Source organism: Salarias fasciatus, chromosome 11 (genome assembly GCF_902148845.1).
Source record: "Salarias fasciatus chromosome 11, fSalaFa1.1, whole genome shotgun sequence".
Classification (NCBI taxonomy): domain Eukaryota; kingdom Metazoa; phylum Chordata; class Actinopteri; order Blenniiformes; family Blenniidae; genus Salarias; species Salarias fasciatus.
Window position 1 is genome coordinate 17,458,398 of NC_043755.1, and position 23,711 is coordinate 17,482,108.

The 23,711-nt window shown below is 40.9% G+C and overlaps 2 protein-coding genes across 3 annotated transcripts in view; both read left to right on the top strand.

Annotated features, from left to right (window-relative positions):
• The first annotated feature begins 6,938 nt into the window (after positions 1-6,938).
• Positions 6,939-10,321, top strand: LOC115396833 (protein NDRG1-like). The gene is made up of 12 exons (XM_030102895.1): positions 6,939-7,098; positions 7,231-7,336; positions 7,515-7,635; positions 7,778-7,840; positions 7,961-8,021; positions 8,252-8,338; positions 8,465-8,521; positions 8,725-8,891; positions 9,065-9,164; positions 9,604-9,639; positions 9,731-9,782; positions 9,969-10,321. The coding sequence occupies exons 1-12, from the start codon at positions 7,048-7,050 to the stop codon at positions 10,193-10,195; spliced, it is 1,128 nt and encodes a 375-aa protein (XP_029958755.1). The 5' UTR covers positions 6,939-7,047; the 3' UTR covers positions 10,196-10,321.
• A 3,234-nt stretch (positions 10,322-13,555) lies between these two features.
• LOC115396825 (focal adhesion kinase 1-like) overlaps positions 13,556-23,711 on the top strand; it is a 64,525-nt gene continuing 54,369 nt past the window's right edge. Inside the window, exon 1 of one of the 2 annotated variants that reach the window (XM_030102876.1) lies at positions 13,556-13,827. Coding sequence is in view for 1 of the 2 variants with exons in the window: in XM_030102870.1 (XP_029958730.1) it covers positions 15,577-15,613 (37 nt within the window). In the remaining variant the exon portion in view is untranslated. Of the gene's footprint in view, positions 13,828-15,516; positions 15,614-23,711 lie in introns of those variants that run through there. The other variant, XM_030102870.1, reaches the window with a different exon arrangement.

Consider the following 23,711-nt stretch of genomic DNA (forward strand, 5'->3'; position numbering starts at 1 on the left):
CTTGCCAGCTAAATTTAGCAGAAGCACTACTTGAACTCTTTCCAGTGGATCACAATAACAGTCGAATATGGTCTTTTTATGAATACTTTCTTGTCACTTGAGCCGTCTTTGATCTATTATGGTGACAAGCATTTGGCCGTGGTGTCATGCTCCACTCTCATTTGCTTGTCATTATGGTAACCTATCACCTTTGTTATTTCAGAGAAGACGCACAAATATAGACGCATGTGATGACCAGCAGATGATCGCTTGACAAAGGAAAAAGAACAAGCGGGTGGAAAGAAATGACTTTAACACACTGTTGCTGTTAAATGGGAAATTATAGCAGTGCAATCAATATCTAAACATAGAAGTTAGAGTAGAAGTCGGGATGTCTTGGTAACATTCTGTACATTACGTGAGCACAGCTGAGAGAAACAAGAACATGACCAGGTTTAAGAGGTGCATAACACAGGTCACACACTGCTTTCATGTCTCGTGTTGTATTTCTGTCATAGTTTTTCCTTTTTTATTCCAGTTTAATTCCAGATTTCAAAGTAAAATCCATTTAGTAAACAGCTGAGTCTATTGTGGTTGTTTTGTATGTGGCTGTATGATGAAAGTAATCGAAAATTAAGAATTGAGAAAAGTGTCCACATTTTCCATTTACACATAGCAAGGTAAAGAAACATGTGGCAAAAGGTCTGCAAATTAAATTAAACTGTTTTCGATACCCTTTTATCCACCTTGGGGTCATGGGAGGCTGCATGCCATCTCAGCTAACTACAGTGAAGAGAAAGGTAAAACTTAGACATATCACACCTGCAATCACACCTATGGGCAATTCTAGCTATACCAATTTCAAATGTGTGATTTTGGACTGTGGGAGGAAACCAGAGTACTTGGAGAAAACCCAGACATTCACAGGAGTATGTCACAAAATAAAGGTTCCAGACCAAACAGAGGATTTTTTAATTATGTTTAATTAAATTTTATTAGTTACGGTATTAATTTATATTTTTGCTGTAACTCGTTTCAACCCTGCTAATTATATGTCTAAAGAAAGGGAATCTTCATGTCAAATGTCACGATTTTTTTAATTTGTCCTTTGGAAGTTCCAATACAGCTACACAAAAATCTCTTTAAATAACTTTGATACGTCTGTGGCCTGTGCGACCTACTACCAAAAGCCTTTAATAAACAATAAAAATGACCATCTTGATCACATACACACACACATAGCCAGACACTTTGCTTCAGCTCACTGCAGCCCTCTCATAAATGAAAGTCTGCTGAGTATTTGAACAATGGCAAATATCTTCATCAGTTCTGTCAGAGACGCTGCATACATGACCTCCTGATAAAGCTGCAGTTCAACGCTGAAGAGCCTCCTATTCAGTTATGCTCAATCTGTTAACAAAACCACATCATGGCTGTCGTATCATTTTCAAATTGTTTCCAACTGTGTGTCTTTCCTCCCTGTGGAAAACAGGTCTGCTCCGGTATGATCGTGTTTTGATGCTACATGCTGTACCGTGCTGGTCTAAACAGGGTCACTGCACTGGTTTCTGGAAATGTGAGCTGACACCCAGTAGGTCAACCCTCAGCTGGCAGTCTTGTGCTTTTTGGGGAGCCTAAAGGGCACTTTGGGCGCTGTACGCGGCGCCTCTCCCGGCGACGTGAGAGGAGCGGGCTGACCTCCAAAGACTTCAACAGCGGCGACAAGGAAATGTCAAAGGAAACATTCAAGCATTGTTGTTAGAATCCAAGCTGTCCGGATGGAAAACTGTCAAGGTGAATAAGTATGTCAGCAGTCACGAATGTTAAATCAAGAGGTGAATCACACTCTGAAGAGGGATCATTTATCACCTTGTTTTTTTCTTATCAAATCTGACAAATATGTGTTGTTTTTGCCCTTGTAAATAAATTTAAAAAACAAATGAGATTCAATCATTTCTCCGTCAGACTATTGAGCGTAATCCCTTAGTCTAACAGTTCTGTATCTATGAATAAATTACAATGAACAAACCCACGAAGAGATTAAGAAGTACAATAAAAAATGACTGTGCATGTTTAACAACTTTTTGAAGGAACTGTTGTTTTGTTTCTCAACAAGTGAGTAAATGTTGTAATGGTAGATCCTTCTCGGTAAGCTATTCTGGGCATTATGCAACTATTGGCTCTATTTAAACCTCCTATCTCCCAATAGAGCAGCTCTAATCTGGCTCAGGAGCTCTCTGGTCCTTACCAGTTGTGTCTGATACAAACAAACCTACTCCCCCATCCGGGTAAACAAAAAAAAGCTAATTGTTACAGCGACATCTATCTGTAACACTTCCACTGGAGTGGCACTTGAGATCAAAATACTCCTGACACTCAGTGGGGATTAATGTCACATAACAGCTTTTACACAATCGTAAACAGCCTGTATTTATTTAAACCACTGGGGCTTCTTTCCATAAAGCCACCTCTTACCCACTGGCCATTTGGTTCTGAGTGTGAGTCACAATGAATGACTGAAGTGGGAATGCCGGCCATCTCAGTGTTTACACTGATTTGCCACTTTGATATCAACAATTACACCTCCTCTGGAGCAGTTAGTAAATCTTCCCCTGAGTCACACCGTTGTGTGCTAAATAGTGTGTAATTCCCTCAACAATTAAGAAGAAACTGGCTATAAAAAGGAAGTACAGTTTCTAACAAAATTTAAAACTTTTGAACTGTGTCGTGCTGTTCCTTGTTTCACATGCAGGTGTGAATGGCTTCCCAATAGCACATAATCACACAAGACTTTAGTCTTAATCCACCTAATAGGGGCTTGATGTTTTAGATGTGCTAATATCTTCAAGTTCAATATAGATTATTTGGATAAACAAACAATGGGGTATGGCATTGGGATAGTATGCTGTGCAGCCTTACTGTGTACTTTGCAGCATTGCTCTGTCATAATCCACATTGCTACTCTCTGAATGATCATATTTCGAGTTGAAAATGTTGGATACCACTCATGTGCTTCTCAGGAAACTTTAAAATCTGAACTTTTTGGCAGTTGAGCCTGGTCATGTCACCAGCACTGCATAATTTTACAACTGATTATTCTTAATAAAAAGAAAAAAAAACCTAACAATAATAATAACTGAGACACTGAGGGGCCTTGTGTGTTTTCCACAAAGGCTCAAAACATGCTTACAGGATAACAGCAGGATAACACACACACACACACACACACACACACACACACACACACACACACACACACACACAGAGAGTCAAGCATGTGGCAAGCAGCAGCAGCTGCTGTGTGTATAATTAGACTGTTTTGAAAGCAAGAGTTGGATAGCAGGACTTTCACCTGCAGACTGAAGAGTTGCCATGACAACCACTTTTCAGCATGACAATTTAGCTTTTCCATGCTTGCTCATGTGCATGTATATGTATATGTATATGTATATGTATATGTATATGGATGCACGTATGGCATGTCTGAAGCCTTCAACTGTAGGCATTTAGAAAGTAATAATGAAAGGATGCAGAGAAAGTTTGGGATATTCCCACAACAAATTATTTTACTGATCTTTGTCTCAATATTTAACCTTCCTTTAGGCATATATGTGCAAACATCATATATTTAAACGTGAAAAATATCTTCCCAGTGGAAATACAACATTATCAGACATTCTAAAAAAATCATCCTTAATCCTGTTCAGGATCCGTGTAAATGTCAGACTTGTCTGGTGAAAACCAAAGCAGTGAGACTTATTGGTGCAATTTGACAAAAGGTTTTCAGAAAGTCAACGTGAGACTCCATCTAGTGGACACTACGGGGAAAGCAAGTAACCAAGCATAGGTGATTTACCATCAATCAATCAATAGCTGTTATACGACTACTACTACTACTACTACTACTACTACTACTAATAATAATAATAATAATAATAATAATAATTGTTATTGTTATTATTATTATTATTATTATTATTATTATTATTATTATAAAACTTGCTTTGTGTTTTAAATTATAAATGACATACAAACAATGATTTAAAAAATTATATTACACAAGACAGATTTTTTTTCTTTTAAAAGAATACAAGAAGATAATCAATGACTAAAAAGAATATTCCATTTAAGGTTAACTAGCAACTCAAAAAATTGCGTGAAGGTCTGAAATGTGTTTGACTGTCTCTCTGGCATGTACCTGTCAAAGTAGTCTAGTCTCTCTCTCTCTCTCTCTCTCTCTCTCTCTCTCTCTCTCTCTCTCTCTCTCTCCCTGTCTGTCTGTCTATCTGTCTGTCGGTCGGTCGGTCTGTCTGTCTGGGGTCACCTTCATCCAGACTCAGATTGAGCTACAAGATGGATAGACGACAAAGCGACAACAATGATGCTAGAAATTAGATACAAGTCATTTAAATACACAAATTACTGTTGAAGGTATTCTGGAGTTATTCCTGGCACCAAAAAAAAATCTATTTAATTTTCACGGTCAACCGAGAAATTCCTTCAAAATAAGATTCACATTGTCTGTGTGTGTGTGTGTGTGTGTGTGTGTGTGTGTGTGTGCGTGCGTGCGTGCGTGCGTGCGTGCGTGCGTGCGTGTGTGTGTGTGTGCTTGCAGACAGATCTGCCAGCTTAAATCTGGGTAAAATGTCATGAGCTGCAAGTTTTCTATGAGCTGTCATATCAGATAAACAGGACATTTACACTGATGCTATTGGAGCAGATCATAATAAACATAAAAAAAACTGCCTTTTTTTTGTTTGTAGTGCCTACACTGAGAACACTAATGTCAAATCTCTTTGAGCCTGCATGCAGAAGATTGACGAAAACAACTGTTTTGACGATATGATATTCTTCAGCTAAGTGGGCCGCGGGTCAGTGGTGAAATAGGCCAACAGGCCAGAGTTTAGTGAGGGTTTGCATGATGTTATTACAGCTTCAGACTGACGTGAAGCAAAGTAAGAGCCATCTGCCGCCCTCTGCTCCTTAGCCACTGCTAAATGGATTAAACCTGCTGCACACTCAGTTCTCAGCCAGTTCCGTGTATATGGCCAGAGCAGTGGTGGCTTTATGTCTTTAAGAATGTGGTCATCGTGCAGTCTGCTCTGTTTCCGCTCAGTCAGCTGTTGCTGTCTGCCATGGGGTCTACTTACCACTGTCTGGCTGCCCTGTCACATGTTTTTAATTCATAAAAGTAGGTTTCTGGACACCAGTGGCTCAACATGGGGTCTCTTTGAATGAAGGTCAACTTCAAAGTCTATTTTCTCAGGACTAGAAGAAAGCAACACAGACATACTCCTTCCCAGCAGCTTATTAAAGGACCTTTGACCTGTTGTCATCATAAGAAAAACACTGTGGAATTGATTAAATGGCCTTGGACAGTCCAACGCTTTAACTTTTGTATCCCCACATGCTTTGTAAAATGTCCAATGATGTGACACAGTTACATATTGTGAAACATCCAGGCATGAACTTCTACAAAACAGGAATAAAGTTTGAGAAGTATTTTGACTAACGTGAAGATCTTCCAGTTGGGTGTTGAAGCACAGAGTCAGTTTTATCAAGAGCATCAGATTCTGGGGAGCATGTGATTCTTGTCCACCTTTATTTCTCCTGGACTCTATTCACAGAAAACACAGTATCTACTGAAGCTGCCCCTTTTACTGTGTGATAAATTAAAGGGGACTGTCTATTTTAATCATTTAAAAAACAAACCTGAAGTGATGGTGTTTGGTCATAGTGAGTGCTCCCATCATCACATGATCTGATTAGATTTGATTTTAAGTCCTTTCATTCTTGTTTTAGTTGTATTTTATAGTTTTGATTCCTATTTTGTTTGATATCTTTAGGTAAATCAATTATTTTTCCACACCTACAAACAAGAAAAGTCCAGTAAAAACATGACACACTCTTCAATCCCTAACAATGCACAATGATTTAAAAATAACCTCCAATTTATTCATTTATAAAACAAAGAATTGTCTATAAAAATGGATCATAAAAGTAAAAGGGATTTATCTTGCATGTGATACCTAACGCTGTAACAGACAATTTAACTGACGATAAGGCACGATAAGGCATGCTCATTCCAGAGGAGCCACTGCAGTGACTCAAAGAGTAAAGGTTGTCACAAGGTTAGCGTGGATTATGTTGCTGACGGATGTTTACACGGCGTCTTCAGTGGCGTCGGCTGCTGCAGTTATGGGCGTTATGACCTCATTTTAGCTGCAGAGCTGTGTCACGGTGACATGACTTGACATGACATGCAAAGTTAAACACCGCCATGCAAATCATGTCACCATCCTCCATTAGGAGGAAGGTCAAGCTTCAGGTATCAGACTGCATTTCGGCGAGGAACAGATGGCTCGTCGAGCTTAAACAGCTGACCTGCTCCCAGCTTGGCTGCAGGTGTTGCGATTGTGTTAAAGCCACACAGTAAAACATAACAAGCTTTAGTTGTGATTTCAAATTCACACCTATCGAGCATATCACACGCCAGAGTTTTCAGTAGAAGTCCGATGTAACAAATCAAGAATAAATAAACAATATTGAAGTTTTATTAACTCCGAGGAATTATTAAAAACGCATAACTCATATAATATTTGAGGAACTTTGTAAAACTGTTGGTATTACTCCTGTCAGACAGTTTCGCTGTTGTACTTTGACAAGTTGAGATAAAAACTCCACAGTGACGTTTTCATCAAGCAGTGTCGATGGTCTGGCTAATTCCTTGTTCAAATCCTGTGCCGTCTCAGTGGGACTCCAGCAGCCTGAGGTCAGATTAAAACAAAGACAGCCAGTTGGCCACGTGTGAACCAGGTTGGAGTTACGGCTTAGGGAAAAGATCAGTGTTGGAGGATATAAAAACCAGCTCAAACAAAGAGTCCACCACAGACCGCAGAACTGCTGCTTGACTGCCGCACGCTAGAGAAATACTAACTTCTACTTACTTGTTGATTAAGTTCAGAAATCTAAAGATAAATCTGAAAGCTGAATTAAGGGATCCAAGGTCTCTGCATCTTCTGCAAATTCCCTCATTTATCTGTTGCGATCACCTCTGCATCAGCAGCCATGGTTCTGGAGGACAGCGAATGCGACTCTGTCTTTGAGCCCCATATCACTGTGAGTACCAGAGAGCAAGACTTCACAGAGAATTCTACTGTTGCAGCCATGCCATTCTGACATATGTAGGAAGACTGTGGGAAGACTGAAATATTTCACTGTACAAATCAACCTGCTTTTTTTTTGTTTTAGGAAGAGCATGTGGAGACTCAGTATGGAAAGGTCCACTGCATTATGACAGGGACTCCGAGGGCAAACCGGCCTGCCATCCTGACCTTTCATGATGTTGGACTGAACCGTGAGTCACAACTCTTTGCCCTGCAGCCTTTTATGAACACTCAGATACTGCAGACATATGCAAGAAGAATCTATTACAATATGAATAATATGTTACAAGCATGTGATTTTATATACAGTAAAGTTCACTTTGTGTTTCTAATGATCGTCTTTCCTATTTGTTTGTGTTCTTTTTGCAGATAAGTCCTGTTTTGAGCCACTGTTCAAGCATGAGGACATGCAGGAAATCATCAGACGTTTACCTATTTGTCATGTTGAGGCTCCAGGACAACATGAGGGAGCCAAAACTCTGCCTACTGCGTCAGTACACAATCCTGATTAATATTATTTTCTACAAAAAATTCATGTTATAATTATACAATACAAAAAAAAAAAAAAAAAAAAAAAAAGGATTAAAAATGTCAAAGCTTGCTGAGTGTAAACTTGACTTTGGACTCTTCAGGTATTCCTATCCCACCATGGACCAGCTGTCTGAAGCGCTGCCAAGTGTCCTCAAACATTTCGGGTGAGAGTAATAAGAGACTCTTCAGATTCCTCACAGTTAATCTGATACATAACACTTCTGGCTAGATTCTCAGTCACATTCACCTCTGACCAGTTAACCTTTCGACTGTGGGCTTTGCAGACTGAACAGTGTGATTGGCCTGGGAGTCGGAGCTGGAGCTTACATCCTTGCTAGATTTGCAGTAAGTAAAACTCCTTCTCAATTTGACATATATATATATTATATTGAATCTTGCAGAGAATCTGTCTTATATTTAAGAATAAAGGAAAGTGCTGGCACTTTGCAATTAGGGTACAACATAAGTACAAACAACTTTTAGTGCAGCTCTTAAGTCACAGATGTATAGTGCATTGATTATGAGACTAGGTTACAAATAAATGAATAAATGTGCAATTTCCTTTCTGTGCTTAGCTGAATCACCCTGACTTGGTGGATGGACTGGTTCTAATCAACATCAACCCAAATGCAGATGGCTTGATGGACACTGTTGCAAACAAGGTATGCATTGAATATTGTTTATGTGTGTCTTTTAATATATCTGTCAACTGGAATCACCTCCTGCACAATGCAGCCCTGAGTTGCAGGATGTGGAAATAATCTTAGAAAACTTCTCATGTTTTATAGATCACTGAATGGACACATACTCTGCCAGACACCATTATCACACAATTGTTTGGGAAGGTAAGTCATGAATTAATAGCCTGGCACGCCAGACTGTCTCTCCATGCTCAGGGATACACGGAGATGTCTCTGTGTGTAACATATGAGGTCAGTCTGGCATGCCAGGCTAATGAATTAAGGCTTTTTGAAATGATCTATAAAATGATGTTGGTGAGGTCACGCATCAGATAAATGACGTCTACTGTCTCTTTTTTGAATTTTAGGAAGAGATCCAGAACAACCATGACCTGATAGCTACCTACCGTCACCACATCACCACAACAATGAACCAGTCCAATGTCAGTCAGTTCTTCCGCTCCTACAAACAACGTACCGCTTTGGAGGTGGAAAGGCCAATTCCTGGAGGAAATGTCAATGTCAGGACTCTCAAGTGAGTATAAAAAAAAACTGACCCTCCACTGTGGAGTGTAATGCTCGTTGAGCAAAAGCATTTCAGTAGGAATTTCTCACTGCCTTTCCAGAGCTTATGAATGAACTTAGCCACAGATTCTGAAATCCTCTTAACCTGATTTATACCGTATTGACTCCTCTGTTGGTTTGTAGGTGCTCCACTCTGCTGGTCGCAGGCGATAATTCCCCAGCAGTGGAAGCTGTGGTCGACTGCAACGCTAAACTCAACCCCACCAAGACCACACTGCTCAAGGTACCTACACGACAGGAGGGATGCGGCACTGGGAAAAATCAAGACAGCAATAAATTAGTATGATGAAAAAAGTAGGGCTAAAATATTAATAATCTTACAGAAAACACAGTTTTAGATAGATAAGATATTCCGTTTCAGTCCCTCGGTAGGAAAATTTAATTTACAACTGAATTACTTAACAGATACTCATAAGAATGTTTTCTTTAAAGGCTGCAGTGCAAAACCCTACTTAAAATACTTAAAACAATTTCTGACTATCCATAAACCATTTACCAGATGTTTCAAGTTACAAACATCTAACTAGCAGAAGAGTTATGCTTTTTATTGCCTGCTGTTGATTTAAGCTCATCCCCCCACACTTTGACAAACCCCAGGCATATCATAGAGCAAAACAAACTCACTTTGCAAGTGTCCAAATGTGTCTTTTATCTTTTTCCAGATGGCAGACTGTGGAGGACTTCCTCAAGTGGATCAGGTACGCCAGCACATTTTTTGGCTACTTTGAAAATTACTGATAAATTTCTGTTTTTGACTGGGTGTTAATGGAATCATTCTTCTCTCTACAGCCAGCAAAACTGACTGAGGCCTTCAAATATTTCATCCAGGGCATGGGATACTGTAAGTGAACTCAGCTTACATCTATTAACATCACTAAAATAAGCCCATAGGGTTTTTTTTTTCTTTTCATTTTCCCTTCTATAAGAAGAACCCTCTGATTAAACGATATGAAACAAGCATAAATAGCATGAATCATCTGTTGGATGATAAATGCCAAGATGATAAAATTGTGTTGCTCCCCTGCAGTGTCCAGCGCCAGTATGACCAGACTTCGCTCCAGGACCACCTCCAGCTCCAGCCTCATGTCTTTTGATGGCCCCCGGAGCCGTGCACACACCAACGAGCTGCAGCATGGCAGAACACAATCCGTCGGCACCGAGGAGAAGCGCGGACGCTCGCACACCGACATCTCCATGGACAGCATCTCTAATGTGAACCAGAACATGTCAAAGTCCACCGAGGTGGCATGCTAGGCCTCACATGGCTCGGATTCCCATGCACTTAATTCAAACTATACCTCACTATATTTACTCAACTGTATCCTACTTTCTTTCTTTACTCCACTCTTTTGTATTTATTCAGTAATGCCCTTTTGTTTGCACTATCGATACTTGAAAGTCCGTATTACTAAACTTTGAGGCTTTCCTCACTGCTATACTTCTTCCTCTTTCCTTCTTTATCCTTGATCCTGTAAACATCTACTTTCTGCAGACTCCTTGCTCTCCTATTAACTCATATCTGTCAAGAAATACTCAATGATGTAATAAAAGCTGCATTATTTCTAGCAAGATTCTAACAATGCTGTAGTGGATATAAAACTAAGATTCATGTTTAGAGATTATAACAAAATGTTAAAGAAAATTGCGATAGTTTCTGACATATTGTTCATAACTCTAGGATTTTATTCTGATTATATACAACTATAACAGCTGTGTATTATTTACTGCAGGAATGTGTTATGAACATGTTGTTAATTCACAAAATGTGTTGAATTTGATTTTTGTTTTCCCTTGGTAAAGTTAAGATAGATTATTGCTGCATTTAATTCAAAAATTACTTCTCATCAGCATTTTTATCTAAGCACTTATAAACAGAGACTCTATAATTCTTTGGCACACCATACAGTCTGATAGAAATTCAAAGGGCAAATACTTTCAAAAATGTGAGAAAAAAAAATAAAGAAATGTTTTAAAAAATGACAGTGTGCAGGATTCTTTTTTTCAATCGTTTTTGATGTTTTTGTTGTTGTTGTTTTAGACAAGGCGATAGTACTAATTCAATTCAACCACTAGATGGACCCCTGTCACATCCTCTGGTCTCTGGTTCAGGTCGCCACAAGTTCAACTCTTCACTGAGTTCAAATCCCATAAAAAAGGACCCTCCCACCATATGCTTGGTTTTTAATATCACTAGTGCCGCACCCGTACTCTTTGTTATGGTTCTTTTTAATATCACTGTTTGTCCTCTGTCCCAAAATGCTGGATTAAAGAGCTTTGAATAAATTGTTCCTAATCCTGTTTTCTCTTTCCATTTCTGCACATGCTCTCTGACAGCATGCACCATTCATGCATTTCCTTGTTTGGGTGGTTGCAATTGCAAATTATAATCATTAAATTTTGTTTTACATGTAAATTGTATGAAAATAATAGATTTTCATAACTTCATTTGTAGAATTTAAATGGAGCGTTGTAAGGTTTGCTTTGCGATCCTTTCAGTAGATAAAGTAATGAGTGGAGGGGCGGTGGAGAGGTGTTGTGGTAAATGCTCTCATCTCACATCACAGTGAGAAGATCTCCAGTTCAAGTCAAGTTAAGTCCTTCATGCATGGAATTTGAATGTTCTTGTCCAGCCACTCAAGATTACTTAAGAGGTTTTAACAAGTGACTCATAGTTGTTCTAAAGCATGATATTAATGTGTACCCTGCTTTTGTCCATAGTCAGCTGGGATCAGCCCCAGCAATCACAACACTGAATTGGATTAGAAGACGGACTGGAGAAAATCATGAATCATTCACCGAGGAAAAAAGCTCCAGTCAACTGGTCATCCAGTGCTTTGCATCATTCCTGTTTGTATGGATGCTTGCTGAATGCACAAATGCTAGTGAATGTGTGTGTGTGTGTGTGTGTGTGTGTGTGTGTGTGTGTGTGTGTGTGTGTGTGTGTGTGTGTGGGTCCATGAGTAGCTGGATTGTTTTGGACTTTGAAGGCAAAACAGCTTAGATACACAGACTCAAGAAGGCATGATGGCAGACAGCATCAAAGTCACAATGATTATATTTGTGTACGTGTGCATGCGCTTGCGTGTGTGTGTGTGCATGTATATCAAAGCCTCTTTTGTTTGGCTAACATTACAATGCTATGATGAATAATGCATGACAGAAATCTCCTAAGATTTCATTTATACACGAGACAGCCCTCGATTGGCTGTGGGTGGGGACATGTTTCCTTCTGCGTCCTTTAAATTTACTCTGCTTTGGTGTATCGATCTTTATTGTGAAAACAGACAGTCCGAACAGAAATTCTACCTATCCTGGTATACATGGATAGATTACTGAAGAAGTGCACTCATAAACAGTCAGAATGTGGAAGAGTGATTGCTAAATAATACACGTAAGATGAAAAAGACCTTGAAGGCATGCAAGAACTATGCAAGAGGAGACACAAAACACTCACAAATGGTATCTGCATTGTCTGTGGACATGTGCAGCCTTCAGTCTGCTGTCTCGGTCTTCACTGTGACGAGTGGGTGCTTTTCATGTCGGTGCCCGGGGAGGTGTTGTTTTAGAATCTATCCATGTTGACAGACTGAGATTCGTCTTCACCAGGTGGATTTGATGGCTGTCCTGCCGCTGCAAGGTTTACTGATGAAGTGGATAGCCTTACCTGAAGAGATGTTGTTCTTATCACTCACCTACTCACACACACTTTTCACGTGATTCCTAGACCAAAGACAGAAACAGACACTGTTACAGGCAAACACTTTTTGTTCACAGACTGAAACACTCCAGGTATGGTTCAGAAATACACAAATATATGGCTTCATTCATATTTCAGAACCTCTCCATGAATGCTTTATTCTGTTACGTTATACAATCACATTTTCTATCTTTTGGTTCATCCATCACTCTTCTATAACACGATATCCAACTCAGAGCTGCAGGGTGCTGGAGCCTTTCTTTGTTGGGCATGTGTACAATTTTGTGATTCTGAAAGGGCATAACACACACACACACACACACACACACACACACACACACACGGAGTACATGCAAACTCGACACAGAAAACTTAATGGAAATGCAAAGAAAAACCCACATGCATAGTTTGCATGTTATACCACAGGGATAACATGCAAACTATGCGAAGGAAAGCCTGAAATCAAACGGAGGTTATTTTTGTTGTGAGGCGACAACACAACAGCCTGTTTAGGTTCATAGTTTATAATGCAGTTCTTGACTAAAATTTTCTGCAACTTTAATGCAATAAATGTAGTCATGTATGGCACTTATTACTTCAAAGATGAAAATAAATGTCAGATAAAATCAAGGTTCTCATAAAAAAATAAACATTTCTGAGGAAAAAAAGAGCATTATTCCTGATCTTCATTCAATATTCATATCATCAATTTGTGAACACACAGGGCAATGTAAAGCACCTCCACCTCCACACCCTCCTGCATGCATCCTCAAAGTGGAGGATGGGGGGATGGGTGTATCACAGTGAAGGGGGGCTCTGACATCAACACACACACACACACACACACACACACACACACACACACCCACACACACTCTGGGACCCAGGGTGTAGCAGCAGACACGTCGGAGCCCTCTCTCCTCCTGCTGTCAGGGAGCCCGGAGAGCTGCAGCCATGTTGGAAGAGAGCAGCGGAGCTAGCAGCTAACGTCAGTGGACACCGTCAGCCGGGCACGGCGCTGTTGTGGACAAACACAGACCGGGAGAGGGAGCAGCGGCAGCAGCAGCAGCAGCCACCGAGCCGGTCCTCACGCCAGCTGCTGCAGACCTGTATTAAACTGACACCTGCCTGCTGGAGAAGGTGGCCGGTGACGGGGAGTAGGTGCGGCCGGGCTCCGGGGCTGAAGCGGGTGAGTATCGATCCTTCCCGCGGGCGGACTGAGTGGGAATAGCCCACCGTTAGCTGAGCTAGCTTAGCATTAAAGGGGGGGCAAAACACACATACACACACGTACACACACGCGCACACATAGACAATGGGGTTAACAATGCGATACGCGCGGGTGTGTTGCTTGTGGGGAGCTGGTGATTCAGGGGCAGCACCGCGGGCTCATTGATATGAAATAGTGTCCGTTCAGTCAGCGCGGAGTCATTTGTATTCCTCGCAGACAGACAGTGGTGCAGTGGCCGAGAAGCAGCCCTCTCCCTCCCCGCGCCCTCCCCGCTCCTCCGGTAGGTGCAAAGGTCCAAGCCACGGAGGGTTTCTGTCATGCGGAGCCTCCAACATCTGGGTTTTGTTGACTTGCCTTGACTGAGGCTCGTCGTTTGGAGACAAAAGGGGGCTGTTGGACTCTTCACCTGCGCGTCTCCAGTGTTTTGGGGTGGCTCTGCTGCCTTGTCAACCACAATACTGCACACTTATTGCTGTCGTAGGCCGATTGAGGTGAATTAATATTTGAACAAGGCCTTGCTTTCAGCACCACAGCTCATACATTTGGCATGCTCCGGGGGGATTAAGCTGAAATTTAGGTGCAGTGCTAGAATTGACAGGATTAAAGTTGGTAAACAACAGCTCTCTACATGTGATTTGTGTGTTTTGCTTTTAGTCTACATATATGTTGGTTTCCTCCTCATTCCCATGTTGTTTTCTCACTGCTCACAGTCACGTCCCTGTAAATGTCCTGGAGCACCTGCTCTCTTCATGCAGGGCATCCCAGTGTGCATTTACAGATATTTGTATGGAATAATGTGCTGAAAAACACTGTGCTTTGTAGAATAACAATGAGCACACTTGAATGAAATTCTGACATCACTTTTCATTACATTACCTTTTCCTTAAACTGTAATATTCAAACAATAAACAACATAATCATAGTATTTTCTGAGAAAATGCCCACATTTGTTGAGAAGTGAAATAATTCACTTGAATTCACCTAAAGTCTTAGTACAGTATAATGTTCCTTCTCATAAATGAACCCAACAACCTAACTGTGTGGATTGTGTGTCATTGAAAGACTAGTTAATGTTTGCTGGATCCGGTCAGGGCTGCCGTTGCCTTTCCTGTTGTTTTTGTAAAGTTGTCACACATTAATATAAAACCTTACAGAGTTCTGTTCTCTGGCATTTCAGCCCTGCTTTTTGTGAATTGTTCAATTTATTACATTTTTTTTAAATAAATAATGTAGTTTCTCTAGGTAAAATGGTGTGTTTTATAGTATGAATAATGGCAGTCTGTGCAAAATTTTAGCAGCGGCTTTATTTTCACATCCTCCATCTGTTCTCCTTGTGTCCTCTCCTGCTATTTTCTTCTAACACAAGGAGGCAGGAATGAGAGGAACGGCACAAAGAATATTGGATTGATCTTTACTCGTGAGATAAACATGAAAGAGGGAGCAAGACAAGCAGTGGTTGACAAGATGGAACGGAAGGGAGAGTAGCAAGAATACAGCAGGAATCAGAGCTCGAGAGGCAGCTGTTTGGAAATGAAACCCGGCCTCCAGGTGTGTCAGTGGGAAACAAATCAGTGGGAGGGTGTTTTCCCTCTCCTATAAGTGACAGCATACAGTCCAACTAGGAAGTAGCAAGACAGGAGAGCTACACACACACACAGACGCAGGGTGTTAGTGATCTATTGGAGGTTCGGCCCTCTGTGCAACAGCATGCAGTTCTGGGACTTCCTGGGCTGCACCAATGGAGGTACGTACGTGTGCAGTCACACTGATGGCTTGACAAGGCGGTTCGGCCCCGACTGGACCGGCGTATGGGCGCTCTGCGCTAAGCAGTCATGGAGAGAGGGTCTGACAGGCTGAGGGCTGGAAAGGAATTTGCGCCGCTCACCACTGTGCAAGCAGTTGCATGTGAAAACCTCACGGACAGGTAGAGAGAAAGAGAGAGTGAAGCACAAACAAAGACGTATCAGGGTTTGATATGGTGGCGGCGTGTTCCGATTTCCTTGGATAAACTCGCACAGTTACTTTTCACAACGAATTTGACAGATGAGCTAGGTGGCACAAATGTGCTTGTTTGGATTTGTTGCCCTGAATGTTTTTTGAGCGTACACGGCAGGCTTGCTCCCACAGAACACAGCATGACTGTGTAGCCTTGTGTTTACAGAGAATACATTTTAATTTTCTTGTAAATAATTTATAATCCATACACTTGTATAGATGAAATACAACAACTAGTTCTCCGCTACGTTTTCTATTGTTTCAGCAGCTGTCATTGACATTATTACCATCACCGTAATCACGACTCGAGCTGTCAGACTTCACAGACTGTGACGCCATTTGGCAATTCAAAAATTAATAGCTATTAGGCAAGCTGTCTGTTCATAGGATTCAGTTTGGTTGGAAGTAAGATGAGTTTCAACTTCATAACAGTGAACTCGCTTCTGCTTTTATGTATGCCGGCACGTTCACCTGTAAGGCTTGTGTCCCAAAATAAACAAGCATTCGTACAGGCACCGCAGGTCTACGTGTTGACGTGGATCACATCTACACAGCGCTCGTTAACCACATGTGAAACGATAAGGAATCTTTGAACTGTGGTGTCCGCTCATACCTGTGAAGCTGAGTCAAACAGCACATAAATCTGTTTTTTTTTTAAATGCATTTAAAACAGCAGCCCACAGCTTTCAGTTGTCCCTCTGCTTGTTGACGAGGTTACATGTAGGTGTGCATCAGAGTGTTTGAAACAAGTCAAAACAACAACACTCAGTAGTTGATATTGGTGAAGAAAGTACATTTCATCAGATTGCACAGTATTTTTTGTAAGTCTTTCCAGTTGATCACAACTTGTTCTTAGGCACAAGTAAACAAATGCAATGTCCCTTTGTGTCTGCAGCAGAAGTGGTAGTCTATGAAGTATGTAAATATCTACCTTTAGAGTTTTTCCGTCTTCTGTCTTGCCTGAAATGTGGTTACAACATTGTGCTGTATTGAATTCCAGCTCCATTCCACCTCCAACACCCATCCTGTGCCCCGGGCCATGTTTTCTGCTGTTGCGCTAATAACTAAAGCAAAGATACCTGATGGCTGGTGTTATATTCTTCACACCTACTGTGACTAATATCTCAAGGAGAATGCTGATCCATGAGCTGGGGACAGCTATTATGTCTTCAGTGAAGACATTACAGGAAAGTGTTACACTTAATTTGCCGAAACAATTTGGGAATAATACGGCAGCACTCTGTTGGAAGAGATCAGTCAAAGCATAGTGCCACCATCAGTCTGCCTTTATTTACATCTTTAGCTCATTGTTTTGCTGAAGTTCCTCCATGCAAGGAATGGCTGAGATGGTACAATGGCTACAAATCTGTTACTACAAATACAGTTCAGCATTCGTTGTTGAAGCTTGAGGTTTCTGAACTGGGGTCAAAGATCTGCTGTATGATAGTCAAATTTAGATATCATATCAAATAAAATCATATGAATATGCTTTTTACAATAGTTTTAGAGCAGCTTGTTCATGGGAGTGAGTTTATCTGCTTCTACTGAGCTTCATGGTAAGTTGGAGCAATTCCTAGAGGGAAAGGAGGTCCTCAGTCTGAGGCAATGCTCCCAGCAGTGAGGCATTTTATACTTTAGCTTAGCCAATATGCATAATTGCATCATTGCAACACCTGTGTCTGAAATTTTCCAGAAATGTACATTTTTGTTAAAAAAAAATATTGTTTGGTACATTTTTGGTACTTGAGAATATATAAACGGGTAGCTAACTGGGCAGTGGTAGTATTGTGGTTAGTGAAGTAAGCTTGTAAATGGAGGGTTGTTGGTTTGAAACTTGGGATTGGTCCATAGATTTCAATGAGGAAGGTTAAAGTGTCCCCATCCTTATTGCCATCACCGTGGACCCTTAAGCAAGGCCCCTAAACTTGTTGACTAGTGAATGGTCTTGAAGGACTCAAGACAAGTTAAATGCAGAGAACTATTGTGCTGCTGTGTCCACACAACAAATAAATTCATTTTATATCTATGTAACAGTCGAGTAATACATTAGGTTTATTGATTGTTTGGCTAAACACAAACGGCATTGGATTTATATCTGCATTTTGACCCAAAGTTTCCATTTACTAGGTTGTGAAATGAAGTGTATCTAAAGAGTTCTGAAGGAAAAAAGAAGTAAATTCTGTCTGTTTTTATTAGTGGTTATTTTTAACAGGTAGACTAATGCAAATGTATTTATAGAGAAGTATAAAGCATTGTGAGTAACTTGCATAATGACAAAGTCCCATTTCATTTTCAGTTCCTGCAAGTACTGGGAGATGTGAAGATTGTGTGGGACCCCAGAGACTCGGCATTTCGAATTAATGTATTTATAAATGTCTGAACGTTAACTTTGGTGCAGTGCACTGCACACTGAGGAAAAGCCATAAAACGCCCTGTAAAAAAGGCTTGTTGGTGTAATAAGCAACAACAAAATCAAACTAGAAGTCATTGAATTGAATGAGAACAATAACAGGATTAAAACTGAGCTCTGTGAGTAGAAGCAGTGAACTGACTTTATTATGAAGTCAAAAACAGTCTCTGTTGATGAAGGAGATAATGGAACTCTCAAACAAATCAGGTGCATAAATGATTTAATCAAATGCACAAATGAAGGGCTTCAGTATTGTTTATTGTACGATTATGTATGCACACGAACAAGTTAACAGTGAAATGACTGAACTGGAAAAAGTTTTTTGAGTTTGAGTTGGCAAAGGCATTAATTGTTGTTGTTAACTTCAATCCCTAACTAGTCTCCTGTTAGGCTCCCTGTGTTGTGATTTGCATAAAATGGCAACAAAATTAATAAAGCTTTCTCAGGTAGTTGTGAGCTGCATTTCTAATAACATTTCATGTAGTCAATGCTGTATAACATCAAAACATAACAGGTAAATGTCATCCCTGACAAAGGAAAAGTATGTGTGGTATGTTGCAGTTGTTGATGAAGGGGAATTGCTCGACAACAGCGATAATGAACTGTCATGGAACAGATGTAAGCAATGTTGGCAACTTTATGCAGCATTTGTTCTGCACACCGCTGAACGCTCTGAATTGTTTGTGCACTGGAATGTATCGAAGAGCATCTTGTCCAATCTGAGACGCGCATTGCAGAAATATACACAAGTAATTGACCCGGCAGCTTGGCCTCTGTTAAGGTTATGACACAGGTGTTCCATCAGACAACAAGAAAATGCTTTTATTGAAGTCACGGCATGCAAGCACACAGATGTGAAAAAGGGTGCGGGTTTAAATGAGTGTCCTCTGTCTTCCTTCCTTCCCCCTGCAGTAGTCCCAATGCTACAATAACATTTTTATAGCAGCTACTTACAGTGACAGCCACCTCATTAAGGCTGGAGCTGCTACTGTGGCAGCTTTGTGTTACTCTATGATGCTGCACTCGGTTGTGCGCCCCTCCGTTCTGTCGTACTCCATCCTGACAGCATGATCAGTGCAACGGAGCCGCAGAAAGGCTGTTGTTGTTTTCCCGATGAAAACGGGAGTTGTGCAATGCCCTTAGCCTGGTGTCAACTGGCGTAGCCTCTGTGGTTTACAGCCAGAGGCAATAGTTTTCTTACTCTGAGTGGGAGAGAGGAAGAAAGAGCCCGAGAACATGAGAAGAGGGGGGTGAAAGAGTAGGAGGGAGACGCTCTGAGGAGCGTGCATGCAAGTTGAAAATATCTCAGGCAGCTCTAGTGGCAGATGTTTGAGAGCTATTTTTAATCAAAGATTTAAGTTTTGGGCCATTATTTGTGGATTTGAAAGGTTAAAGCTGAGTCAATTCTGACCATACAAAGAATGGTGACATTGGCAAGGATGGCTGAATGAAGGCTTTTAAAACTTCTTTTAAAAATTCTGAATCATCCATTCATTCTTCTACTACACTGATTTATCCAACTGAGGGTTGTAAGATGCTGGACAGGTCAACACACGCTCACATTCACACTGACCAGAAATTTTAGAATCACTAATTAATCTTTTCAAGGGCAGAATGCCATCTGAATTGATCCCCAGTCCATCACATAGTTAATAAGAATAAACTCTTACACAGTCATATACTGTATGTACACCCATGGATAGGTGAGAGCCGTCCATTATCTTAAGCTTATCAAATTAGACATTAGAAATCACTTAAACCCCACACATGTCAAGGGAGAACATGCAAATTTCACACAAAAAGTTCGACTTAGCGCTTCCACACAGCAAGATGGAGGGTGCTGCTGCCACCACCATGCTTCACAGTAGGGATGGTATTTGCCAGGTGATCAGCAGTCCCTGGTTTTCTCCAGAAGTGGTTGTCCTTGTGGGAAGTTCTCCCATTTGCTCAGAGGAACGCTGGAGCTCTTACAGTGGGGTTGGGCGATATGCACAAAATCGTATCTCACGATATCGGAAATTTCATATCACGGTAACGGTATATATCACAGTATTATTTTTCCCCTGTAAATTCAAATAATTGTTTAAAAATAACCAAACTGTCACATTTGCTCATTTTCCTCTTTTATTTTTTAAACTCCGGTTTATATAACTGAAATTATTTTTAAAAAAATCAGCAGGATTTCCGCCAGACCTTTTCAGTTCGGGTGCCCCACCCTCGCTAAATTCTGCAGCTCCCAGACAAGGCGAGGAAAAAAAAAACAAAACAAAACAAAAAACTGCGCTCCACGTGTGCGGCGCTCTCTCTCTCCCTCAGACGGTGCAAAGCCTCACGCTAGCGGTAGCCGCTAGCACCCTCCCGACGGTCCGAGAAGTCACACTAGCTAGCCAAAGTTTTTTCCTGCAGAAAACACTGAATCACAACATGAAAGAGAAAAAAAAGACCTGAGTTTTTAGCGTCACTCCCGGAGCCGCTAGTGTCTCCTTCCGCCATTATGGCTACCACCTCTCCTGGATACGCTGGTGTGGTTTGCGAGCGCACCCTGTGCTTACCTGACCGATGAAACGCAGCGAACAAACCCCGCACGACGTCGGGACACGCTGTGAAAATGCACAAACGCACCCAAACAATTGCGCTCCAGCTGTCCTGTTAGTGAGTGCAGACGACTGAACACTGACTCAGAGAGCTGCAGCAGACATCTGCGCTCTCTCCGGTATAAACGGTATGGCAAAATTTCAACCGGTATACACTTTTACACCGTCACACAATATTATATTATCATACCGCGCAGCCCTATCTTACAATCACCATTGGGTTCTTGGTCTGGCCTGGCCAAGGCCCTTCTCTCCCACTTGCTCACTTTGGATGGGTGGCTGGCTCTGGAAAGGGCTCTGGTGGCTCTGAACTGCTTCTATTTGTGAATGATAGAGGCCACTGTACTCTTCAGGAGAATTGTTTCTGTACTCTTACCCAGATCTTTGCCTCGATACAATCCTGTCTCAGAGGTCTACAGACAATTCCTTTGACTTCATGGCATTGTTTTTCTCTGACATGCACTTTCAGCTGTGGGACCTTGTTTCGACAGGTGTGTGCCTTTCCAGATCAAGTCTAATCAATTGAATTTACCACAGGGAGAGCTCCAGTCAAGTTGTAGAAACATCTCAAGGACGATCAGTGGAAACAGGAGCTCAGTGAATACTTGTGCTTATGTGATATTTGAATTTTTCATTGAACCAAACTAGTCCAGTTATAGCAGGAAAACCTTTAAATCACAATGCAGCCAAATGTGTTCCTTCATTCAGTGTAAAGAGGCTTGGTTATATTATGAAAATATTAACGTTTGATCAAAAAAACATTTGTATCGAGGCCATCTGGTGCACAATACAGTCACATTTTCAGAAAACATGTTTCCATTCATGACTTTTATTCACTGTTTGAATTTTGTGGCATGCAAATTTAAAACAAATGACTTCACTTTGTGCTAAATTTGGCAAATTTATTCAAAGATCTGGAATCTTGTTTTCCACAGTTGGTGCCGTTGCTGCTTCACTTTCTACACGGTGCTGTAGTTTTACAGTAAAAAGCACAGTTCAATACATACTTAATCCCCTGGCTTTCTTTTCTGTTTATGCTGCCAGTCCTGGCTCAAAATTGCTGGGTGCCCTAATGTTGCATTTATCACTCGCAACTATTTGACTATAAATGAGGGTGCATGTGAGAGAGACAGGGGGGATAATGCCAGGCTTGGTGTTGTGTCGCTTTTGTCATTAGCACGCTACTTGTGGCCAACGTTTTGGAAGCAACTCTGCCAGGAACAAATTGGATTATGTGATTAGAGGAAATTATGTGAAGTGGCAGAACACACACCGAGCAGCGATGCATCTAACCAAGAGAAATGTTCGACTCTGACTTCCCAAAAAAAATTAGAAAGAGCAAAATGTTGTAAGGTAATCACCTCTGCGGGCCACAGCAGCGCTGTGTGTGAGTGTTTGATTGCTTACACAGCACTAGTCAGTCAGATCTTACTTCTTAAAGATGTAAGGATGCATGCAGATCTGGTTCAGACTGCAAGAAAAAAATAAAATAATAAAACTTACTCAGTGTCTGATTTACCAGTGTGAATTTGTGCAGTTAATGAAAATATTTGATTGGTTCTTGTTCCATAGTAATATCTCAGTATTTTATAGTGAAAATATTAGGCCTCTCGCAGAGCTTTACCTTCAGAGTAAAAGCCTGCAGCCCCCGTCAGTTTTTGCTTATGGATTAATTATTCGCGGAAATATTGTGACAAATACGATCGGTCCGGCAAAAGTTCCGGCTTGCCATGAGCTTAAAGTTAATCCCTTGAGTTTTCCTCTTGATGCAGGGAGGTGGCTGCTTCTGCGTCTGCTTTGATTTGGTTGGATGTGTTTTGTCTGTTCTGCTTGTGAAGTAACTCGCAAAGCCACCTGATTTTTGTTCGCTTTTTCATTTCAGCACAAGCGCGACAATTTCCAGCGCTAATTAACCCAGTCATCTGTGGTTTCATTGGTAGTCACAGTGAAGTCGAAGCCGTTGCGTTACATAACCGACCAGAGCAGTGAAGATAATTCAACCCAACTGATCGGAAAGAGTGTGCACATAGATTCAGTGAAAAGCACCCCTCTTGTCCAGAATTAGAGAGTTCTCTCCCATCTATTGGGTCAAAAACGTTTGACAGACATGTTTATATAATGCATTTTCATCCTAATCAGATTTTCTTCCCATTTTTTTCTGTTCATGTTACAGCAGCTCATGTTTAGCTGGAAAAAAAAGAACAAAAAAGCAGCCCTGTCAACATTTTTTTTTATATAACTTTCTCCATCATTTAGAAGATACTGCATAAAAACACACATTACTCACGCCAAAATAATAATGATTCAAAAAAAGTCACACCACATACTAAAATATTTGCTCAGGTTTCCTTGATGCTTACAAACCTTAAAAAGATAAGATCACTGTGATGTCAGTAGTAATGCTTTCACTGGTGTCTTTTACTACAATGTGAGTGTGTAAATAACTCCATGGAAGCCTTGATAAACACATTTTTAGCAAATGTTAAGTTTTAGAAATTAAACATTTGGTTTCTACAGGCTGTAGTCAGAATCGCCTTCAAACAGTGTCTCCAAAAAATGTGATAAATACTGAAATCTTTCTTCATATATATACATCTATATCTCACTCTGTAGCTATATATCACTATTGATACTCATGATAGGGATGAGCGAGGGCAGCAACGTCTAAAATGAAATGATTAGCCGCAATAAATGATTTTACTTGACTTGTACCAGAAGCAGTGAGCACAAGTAAAATACATACTTTATGATGGGGCGACAGTAGCTCAGATGGTAGAGCAGGTCGTCTTATATCCGGAAGGTTGGCGGTTCGATCCCTGCTCCCGCAGGTGTTAAAAAAAACT